The sequence below is a fragment of the Temnothorax longispinosus genome, chromosome 10 (assembly GCF_030848805.1).
Source record: "Temnothorax longispinosus isolate EJ_2023e chromosome 10, Tlon_JGU_v1, whole genome shotgun sequence".
NCBI lineage: Eukaryota > Metazoa > Arthropoda > Insecta > Hymenoptera > Formicidae > Temnothorax > Temnothorax longispinosus.
Window position 1 is genome coordinate 9,592,206 of NC_092367.1, and position 10,612 is coordinate 9,602,817.

At 37.3% G+C, this 10,612-nt stretch overlaps 1 protein-coding gene across 1 annotated transcript; it reads right to left on the bottom strand.

Moving 5' to 3' along the window:
• Positions 1–608: 608 nt before the first annotated feature.
• LOC139820386 (uncharacterized) lies at positions 609–5,870 on the bottom strand. The gene is made up of 2 exons (XM_071790602.1): positions 5,770–5,870; positions 609–2,742 (listed from the first exon to the last, which is right to left on the bottom strand). The coding sequence occupies exons 1-2, from the start codon at positions 5,868–5,870 to the stop codon at positions 609–611; spliced, it is 2,235 nt and encodes a 744-aa protein (XP_071646703.1).
• Positions 5,871–10,612: the final 4,742 nt, after the last annotated feature.

Genomic DNA, 10,612 nt, shown 5'->3' on the forward strand with positions numbered 1-10,612 from the left:
ATTATAATAAGTAATTCCTGATAATATTAAGGAAAAGAGATAAAAGTAAGGCACAAATACATTTTATATGAAGGTCTGTACTAATTCGTCTTGATAAAAGTGTACAAGTTTTGAAATAGTACTGAGGATATCATTTTAATATTCAATTCAAAATTTTATTACTCTTTTTAAACTGAATTTGTTTCTTAAGATGATTTTTGAAAAATTATATATTTGCGCTGGTTATGACACATGTAGACTATATATAACACTTACATCAAATTAAGAAGTAGTCTACCACGTAAGGCAGTTGGCTCACGATCCAGAGGTCCCGAGTTCGATCCCACCAAGGTAAGTGTTTTTCAAATACGAGAAAATATTTATAATTATAGACTGCATCTTAAGAAACAAATTTAGTTATAAAATAGTAATAAAATTTCGAAAAAAAAAATTTTTTTTTTTATGCCGGGTAAATATCGGAAATCGAAATATTGGTGAGTAATTCAATACTAAGCACCAGTAGTTCTGTGTAGTATTAATCACTACCTATAATATTTATCACTACCAGTATTTTCCCAGTATTTCCCAAATAAATATTGACAGTATTAAATCACTGAGATTTTAAGTATTTAGTCAGTAATACTTTTTTGTAAGGGATATCCTTCTTCGGCCACATCGGAGACAGGGATCTCAGTCATGTGACCAAGCCTCTCATACTCGTCAAGGAAATCCGTATACTCCTCACGCAATTGAGGATCTCGTGCCAATCTCCTTTCCAGTGAATACAGCCTTTTCTTTGCTGTTTGATAAGAGTCGCCCAGTTCGCGTTTTCTACTGTTAAACGGAAGCCTAACTATATAACGGCCACTCTCATCCCTCGAGTGCGTCTGAGAAAAGTGTTGTTCGCACGCCCTCTCATCATCGGACAAACGCCTAACGCTCGAGACCTCCTCAATTTCCCAGAATTTAGCGACCTGGGCATCCAGCGAGTCTACCACTAAATTACATGCTATTCGATTTGACGCAGGCCCCCTATCGTGTATAGCTCCCGACGCTATCCAACCAAGACGCGTTTTTTGTAATATCAGCGCATTGCCTAATTTGATCTGACCCACGCATAACAATTGGTAAAATAGTTCCGCTCCTATAAGAGCGTCAATCTCTGAAGGAGTGCAGAATTCGGGATCTGCCAAGGTGATATTTCGGGGAAGATTTAAATCGCAACGGTTAATCGTCTGTGCAGGAAGTGTCTCTGTAATTCGAGGGACCACCAAGAATAACAACTCCGCAGCAAAACGTCCATCCCTTGACTGAAGGGTCGTTGCGATAGAATGCTTAATATGCGTTAAGCTTTGATTAAAACCCGACACCGGAATATTAACTTCTCTCTTAGTGAGATTCAGAATACCGCTTAATTTCTCAGTAACAAAGTTAGACTGAGACCCGTTATCCAACAAGACTCTACATTTGACAGGCTCTCCGCGGTCATTGAGCATACGCACGGATGCCGTGGCCAAAAGAACTCTCGAAGCGACGACCGCTTGGAGACTTGCGATTGGATTGGCGTTTGCCGCATTAGAGCTACCAGATCCTCGATCAAATGAATCACCTTCAGAGTGAAGAAGGGTATGATGCTTACGTTTACACTTTCTACACGTACCATATTTACATTCGTCAACCAAATGATTTGGTCTTAAACAATTGTAGCAGAGCCCCATGGATTTCACCTTGGCAAATCTCGCTTCGCGAGTCATCCTACGAAACTGTTCGCATTGAAATATGTTATGGTTCTGTTTACAAATGGTACACTCGGATTTAGCGTAAACGGTCACAAGGGTCGGCCTCGCCATTTGCTTCGTATTACCTCGCATATTGCTCGATCGCAATTGATTTCTCGCCGCGTTATTCGACTGACTCGAATAAACTGAGACTTCCTGACTTACGTTTTCCAAAACATGACAGCGATTTTTTAAAAACTTCCAAAAATCATCAATAGACGGCATATCGGTTCCGTCAAGAGAACGCTCCCATTCTTGATAAGAATTTCGATCGAGTTTTGATGTCAATAAATGAAAAAGCAATGCGTCCCACGATTCGGTCGGTTGACCAAGAGCATGAAGTGCTCGCGTGTGTCTTAAAGCGGCATCGACCAACGATCTCAATTGTGTTGAAGATTCCTTAGATATTACCGAAAGATCAAACAGCGCGCGAATATGGCTCTGTATTATTATTCTTCTATTATCGTACCGTTCCACTACGAGAGCCCATGCTACTTCGTAATTTTGTGATGAGATTTCTAGAGATTGAATTACCTGAGCGGCTTCGTCTATCAACGATGATTTTAAATATTGTAGTTTCTGAACAGGAGAAAGGTTCTCGTTATCATGTACGATCGATTTGAAATTATCATAAAAGCCCATCCATGCCTCGTAATTACCACTAAAAGTAGGCAAGTTAATTGTAGGGAGCTTTATATTCGCTTTCACGTTTTGTACAGGAAGCTGGTTTTGAATTATTACATTATCGTTAGTCGCGGTGGGCCTGACAGACGCAAGTCGACGCTGGGCACGCGCCGCCAGTTCAAAATATGCTTCCTCAAAATACGTTCTTTCGTTGTCATCTAATTGTGTGCCCGTAACGGTATCATTTAAATCAATACTAGTCTGTACCTCGTCAAAGCTATCCCACGTAGTCTTAAATTTTTCTAAACGCTCAATCAATTGCTGTTCATCCGGACGCTCAGACCATTTTTCTAAATAACTCCTGATCGAGTCAGTTGCCCCTTTATTGCCGCACGTCTCTGTACAAGCGCACGCATCTCGTCGGCCATCGTGTCAGTAATTAAAATTGACAAATATGAAAAAAAAAACGAACTTTCGGTTAACACGCAAATACAAGATACGCTTTGAAATGATATAAATACGCAAATATAAATACAGTTGAAGTTCGTCAATATGATTTCGACGTTGCCTTCTGTGTTTGTTGTCCTGTTATAATTATCCCCTCGTTAAGCCATACACAAATTTGCGAATCTACTTCGGCTTTTTTTGCTACAGATAATCTGCGCGCGTTTTGGGCAACTGGAATATCATCTTTTACGACTATAATCATTTTAATACCTACCTCTTTCTCTTTTTTCGGCCTATATTCTGTAACTAAACATTCTACTTCTTTTTTAATACTTATATTCATCTTTGATATGCGACAAATCCACGACGTTATCTTGTACTGTATACACCTCTGATAATTCCGCGAAATCGTTTACGATCTTTGAAATATTTATTTACGACGCCCCTTTTTATATGTACTTCGACATTTCTTAAAATATCAGATCCTATAAGCATACCGTGTGGAATTATTCCGTCATGAACGAGGTGTACGACAATGTCGTAGATTTCCATATCAATGCAAATCTTTAAACGTATATCCCTTAACGTTGTTTTCTTCTGAGCCCGCTCCTCGGAATGTTATCGTACGATTCCCGAGAGTCGGCAACCCGATCTGTTTATATTGCTCTTTACGCATTAAGCTAATATCACTGCCCGAATCTATTATTGCGCTTAGCTTCGTACCGTTTATAACAACGTCTTTACGGCATTTTCCGGAATCTGCCTGTACGATATTACAACTTTTTTTCCTTTCCGCGTTCGCGCCTTCGGGACATTTCGCCGCTATGTGCCCGTATTTATTACAACCGAAACATTTTGTACCCCGTTCTTTCGACGGACATGCCGCGCTTAAATGATTGCTATCGCCGCAGTTTTAACAACATTTTGCGTCTTTATTCTCCGAGTTCGAAGGCAGTTTTCTCTTAGTTTCGCTCGTTTTAGACTTTCTTTTACCGAACATATCTGCGTATATATCGAATTTGTCTTCAATTCGCGCACATCTTTCGCACCGTATAACACAGACTTACGGTACCCTTCGTCGTCAATACCGTCAACGATATACTGGAGAACTACCTTCTAGTCCGAGAGCCCACCGCAAAAATTTGGGTCCATCGCTTTTATGGATAAATTTACTTGCAAAAGGTAGTTTATAAGTCGTATTATCATAAACGATTGTCAGCCAAACTCGTACCCCCTGCGTTATGAGCAATAAAAATTTATTAACAATTGGATTTCTAAGCGATTTGGGTCCATCGCTTTTATGGACGAAACTTGTTTCATTCGAAAGGGCATCAAATTCCCTTTCAGAAAATACCCGGCTGATTTGCTCTGGCCCCTGCAAAACCCAGGCTGATCATGATTTTTGACTCAACGCGCGAGTCAGATCGAGCGTGGCGTTTGAAATGCGCGCCGTAAACAAGGACAGAGCGTCACGCTTTTATTTTTACTTTGGATACTATCTAATATTATAAATTTTTAAAGATCATAATTGTTGTTATTGTTATTATTTAACGTTTATGATATTATAATATTGTGTAGGGATTATAAATATTTTTAATTTTTTTATCATTCATATTATTATATTTTATATGTTAATTATATACTTTTATCATTTATCATAGTTAAAAATATCATATTTCCAGATAAAAAGTATGGAAAAAAAGTATGATAAAAATCGCTGAAGAAATACTACACGGAAAAAAATGATATGTAAAAAATAATAAAATTATCAATAAAAGATACTGTTTAGCACTGTAATTTAGTCATTTTACTGAATTTTTATTATAAATTGATGTATGAACATCTAATCTTATTGTTTGAATATATAGTAATATTATTATACACTGTAAAAAGCATTGATGTGCATATCAAAAATTCATTTGACGTGTTAGTAGTATCTCATTTATTTCATTGAAAAATTACGAGTTTATCATTACCCGTGGCCGAGTTACATAATAAACTGTAAATAGTCATCAGATTTCTGACGATTTTTTACAGTTTATTTTTTTCCGTGTAGTATTTGCTATGATTTTGTTAAAATTCAATTATATTATAAAAAAATGTAAAAAACTTGGAAATATTCGACAAAATTCCAATTTACATTACGTTCTCTGACAGTTCCATACTTTTTATCTGGAAATATGATATTTTTAACTATGATAAATGATAAAAGTATATAATTAACATATAAAATATAATAATATGAATGATAAAAAAATCAAAAATATTCATAATCCCTACACAATATTATAATATCATAAACGTTAAATAATAACAATAACAACAATTATGATCTTTAAAAATTTATAATATTAGATAGTATCCAAAGTATAAATAAAAGCGTGACGCTCTGTCCTTGTTTACGGCGCGCATTTCAAACGCCACGCTCGATCTGACTCGCGCGTTGAGTCAAAAATCATGATCAGCCTGGGTTTTGCAGGGGCCAGGGCAAATCAGCCGGGTATTTTCTGAAAGGGAATTTGATGCCCTTTCGAATGAAACAAGTTTCGTCCATAAAAGCGATGGACCCAAATCGCTTAGAAATCCAATTGTTAATAAATTTTTATTGCTCATAACGCAGGGGGTACGAGTTTGGCTGACAATCGTTTATGATAATACGACTTATAAACTACCTTTTGCAAGTAAATTTATCCATAAAAGCGATGGACCCAAATTTTTGCGGTGGGCTCTCGCACTATTCGTCTAGACGTCCACTCGTGCTGCTATCTCCATCATCTTGTAGCATAATATTCGTGAAGCCCGTATCAGACTACGGATTGGGATTGAGATTGGATTGAAATTCAATCAATCAGAACAGAGAAAACTGATCTCAAGTTTAGTAAACTTTGCTCTGATTGGTCAAATTTCAATCCAATCTCAATCTCAATTCGTAGTCTGATACTGGCATGATTTCATCGGTCCTTTTTTTCTTTGTTGCAGCTCCTTATGCACCATGCGACTGTCCACTTTCAGTGCAAATTCCGTCTTCAGGGCGGCCTTCATGGTTTTTCACGTCTTCTCACAGTTGTCAGATTTTACAAACAAGCGAGCAGAGCCTCGCACAGTCTTTTCGCGTAGATTATTTTCCGTACCGCATTCCAATCACACAACTTCGCCAGGTTCTCGAATTCCCTGATCCACGTTTTTATGTTTTTGCCGTCGTCTCCACTGAAAGTATCGATTGACTCCTCCACGTCCTTGAAAGTTGGCACGAATTTTGAGCCCCGTGCCTCGTCGTCTCCGGCACCATTAGCGCCGGCGCCATCTTCTTCGTCGATCGTCGCTTTCGCCGCTGGACCCGTCATCGTCGTTTTCTTCTTCGTGTTGATCGTCCGGGACTAGAGCCGCCTTCAATCGTACTGCGAGATCGACCTTGTTGCCCGTCACCTTCAGCCGACGTCCTCTAAGCTCGTCTTTGAGTTGGGCTATCGTCATCGTGTCGACTCGCAACGTGCCTTCTGTGCCGTCGTGTAGTTCGCCGTTGTGCGACATGCTTTCCTTATATTCTTCTTCTCCTCGTTCCTCACCTTCTCGTTAGCCTCGATCCCGGACGAGCCCCCAATTGTAAAGAATATGAATAATTCACGAGGCAATGGTTTTAACAGTAAGAAAATGAGGCGTTTATTCAGAAAGCTCGCACACGTCTTTGCTCGCTCGGCTCTCCGTACACGACTCTTTTTGTCTCTCTCGCTTCTCTCTTGTCTTTCCGCGTACCCGCGTACCCGAATTCGTGCCGAACTTCAACTTCCCCGATTTTAATTACGGGCGCACGCATCGCGGTATACCGCGCCTAATTGCCTTACCGACATATGCGACAGTAAAGAGAAAATACATATGAAAGAGATATACATAAAACTTAATCCTACATACATAAAACTTAATCTCCTACAAGACAGTGAGTGAAATTCTCGAAAAATGTATGTTTTCAGTACAATTTCCCATAAAACCTATGTTAAAAATGCCAACTTTGAGATTTAATATCTCAAAAACTAGACGTCAGATCTTCTCAAAATTGCAAATTTAAGTGTATTTAGGTTTTCTTTACAACATATTTTTAATTCAGATTTTTTTCTTTGACATGCTCTGATGGCGGAATCACCTTATTAATTAATTGTAAAATTTAGCATTTCAGACTTTTAGTCCAGGAGCTAGCGGAATTTTAGGTGACTGATTTTCTTACGCCTGAAATTTTTTCCACGAGTTATTATGGTCATGTCTGCCAAATGTAGACAGGTGGCAGAGTCTGTCCGCGGGACATAGAGCGAACAGAATTTTTGTAACTTGTATTAATTTCCAAAGACATTGACTGATTTCATTACAGCTGATTTTTTTACAGTTGATTATTTAAACCATTTCAACAAGAAAAAATCAGTTGTCCGACAAAAAAGTTGGGACATGACCCGTGTCTGCCATTTGGAATTGGTAATTTTTTCTTTGACTCTTGACTGATTTTCTTACAGCTGAATTTTATTTTACAGTTTAATAATATATTAAGGATGAAGTATATAACCTTGTCCGACAATTTTAGTGGGACAGAACCGCTCTCTGACGTCTTTGTTATGTTAATTAATCATTAATGTTTGACTAATTTTCTTACAGCTAATTTTTATGGTGTACTTTTAAAATGCCAACAGAAAGACATTGATATATTCGTCCGACATTTTGGGTGGGACAACACGATATAAAAGCAGAAAAATCTTATACGCGGCTTAACAGAATACAGTTTCTCAGTCAAAATGCCGCTGAAAAGTCCAATAATAATAGTCACAGCATTATCATTGCTAGAGAGCTAACATGTCCCAATATTTTCATTAGACACGTGTGAAAATCGAAAGTATATAAAATTTCAAAGAATTTGACAACTTTGTCCGACAGAAATACTCCAGTAAATAGTATCACATGTCCAATAATAATAATCACAACATTATTTTTGTCAGAGAGCAAATATGTCCCACTATTTTCATCAGACACGAGTGAATATCGTTAGTATATAAAATTCCAAAGAATTTGACCTCTTTGTCCGACAGAAATACTCCAGTAAATAATATCACATGTCCAATAATAATATTTACAATATTATTATTGTCAGAGAGCAAATATGTCCCACTATTTTCATCAGACACGAGTGAATATCGATAGTATATACAATTTCGAACAATTTGACCACTTTGTCCGACAGAAATACTCCAGTAAATAATATCACATGTCCGATAATCATATTTTCAACATTATTTTTGTCAGAGAGCAAATATGTCCCAATATTTTCGTCAGACACGTGTGAAAATCAAAAATATATAAAATTTCGAGCAATTTGACCCCTTTGTCCGACATAAATACTTCAGTCATTAATTGATGATTAATTAACATAACAAAGACGTCAGAGAGCGGTTCTGTCCCACTAAAATTGTCGGACAAGGTTATATACTTCATCCTTAATATATTATTAAACTGTAAAATTCAGCTGTAAGAAAATCAGTCAAGAGTCAAAGAAAAAATTACCAATTCCAAATAGCAGACACGGGTCATGTCCCAACTTTTTTGTCGGACAACTCATTTTTTCTTGTTGAAATGGTTTAAATAATCAACTGTAAAAAAATCAGCTGTAATGAAATCAGTCAATGTCTTTGGAAATTAATACAAGTTACAAAAATTCTGTTCGCTCTATGTCCCGCGGACAGACTCTGCCACCTGTCTACATTTGGCAGACATGACCATAATAACTCGTGGAAAAAATTTCAGGCGTAAGAAAATCAGTCACCTAAAATTCCGCTAGCTCCTGGACTATTTGCATTGTAATATCTCCGCTCGTAGGGCACGTAGCGGAAAAATAAAAACACTTTTATTATATAATTCAAACCCAAGCTATCGATCAAGCTTACTTAGAACTTAATCGGTTGAGCGGTTATTGAGATCTCAAAATCTCGGGTACTCGCAACTCGTGCGTTCGCGTAAAAGAGTCGCGGTGCGGTCCCGTTTCCCGTGTACTTGGTACGAGACACTACCGTGTCTCTTGATATATTTGCAATGAAAGGTGTGCTGTTTTACGGGTTCTTTTTATTATTTTTCCTGTATATACGAACACAGATTATACAAGAGAAAAAAAACATATATGGACATATTTCATATATAATTATATATATGTATGTTTTTATATAAAACAATTTTTGCCGGGTACATCTTGTAATATAAGTGTAGAAAGTTTAGTTTTCAAAAATTGTGTGTAATTTCTACTATTGAGTGTAGATGGAAGAAAAAGTCTCCAATAATTCCAGTTTACACATTGCATGAAAACTTATATAGGTGTCGAGATTGATTAACAGCATGCGCGGATTTTCATACATCCATAGATGTTGGTTGCGAAAATTTACAATAGCGTCTCGCGTAAATTTTGTTTTATCTGTGAAAAAGAACAGATATTTCGAAATATGGTGTTGCTAATGCACTGTTGCAGGTATCACTTATATTACTGACAAAACGGCTGTTCTTGACAAAACGTACGTCCATGCTCCGATTTAGGTGAAACTTTGTGAATAGGATCCTTTTAGATAAAAAAGACAAAATAAAATTTACAATAAAATTTACAATAGCGTCTCGCGTAAATTTTGTTTTATCTGTGAAAAAGAACAGATATTTCGAAATATGGTGTTGCTAATGCACTGTTGCAGGTATCACTTATATTACTGACAAAACGGCTGTTCTTGACAAAACGTACGTCCATGCTCCGATTTAGGTGAAACTTTGTGAATAGGATCCTTTTAGATAAAAAAGACATACCTATACCAAAAGGATTTTTTGCGACTCCAAAATTTAGCAACTTTTTTAACATTTTTAACTTGCTGCATCCGCGCATACACTTTCTACGCGAAACGAGGTGCCACATGGGTTTACAACTTTCCACGCGTGGAAAGCCCACGCATGTATGTACTTTGAAGGCACACTATGGCTGCGTTCGGGAAGCGCGCTATTAGCGCTATTGCATCATTCTATCTTTATCGCTCATCAGGTGTAAAACAAGGATAAAATAAGCAAATAGCACTAATAGCGTCTTCCCGAACGCACCTTATGTGTCTAGTTTAATAGTGGGAGCCCCCCACAGGAGGGCGGAACCTACTGTCTCCATACACTTTTCATGCGAGACGAATTGTCATATGGGTTTACAACGTTTCTGATTTTCTGAAGTTTCGCCAATGATGTTTATGTTATGAATTTGACGGGTATGACTTTATGGTTGTTTACATTACTTGAGAGCTCTTTTTTTGGTTTGTAATATACTGAGTTAGTTCGCTCACGACAAGAGTTGTGTGCAAACGTGTTTCTCGGGTAAGCATTTAAAATGACTGTACAATAATACATAAGACATAAGAAAAAGATGTGAAAAAGTATTTAAAAAATTGCTAAACTTTGGAGTCGCAAAAAATCCTTTTGGTATACTTATGTCTTTTTTATCTAAAAGGAATCTATTTACAAAGTTTGACCGAAATCTGAGCATGGACGTTTTTGAAAGTTTCGCCCAGATTTCCTCGTAAAATTTTCCGTACAGTTTTGCGAGAAACATTTTGCATTTGTAATGCAATCTGTCTCGTGCTTAGTTTGGATTTTCTTCTACATGTCTAAAATACCTGATGGTCTTCAACTCCAGATGTTCGAACATGTCTATTTCGTCCTCGGTTAATTGTAATAGATGCGAAAGATTCAGTTTTTCTAATTGTAAACTGACGATGCACCGAAGCAAATGAACTTTTAGC

Coding starts and splice junctions, on each gene's coding strand:
- LOC139820386 (XM_071790602.1), bottom strand. CDS start 5,870: ATGAAGGCCGCCCTGAAGACGGAATTTGCACTGAAAGTGGACAGTCGC. Junction 2,743..5,769: donor GGACCGATGAAATCATGCCA/GTATCAGACTAC, acceptor TGACTCGATCAG/GAGTTATTTAGAAAAATGGT.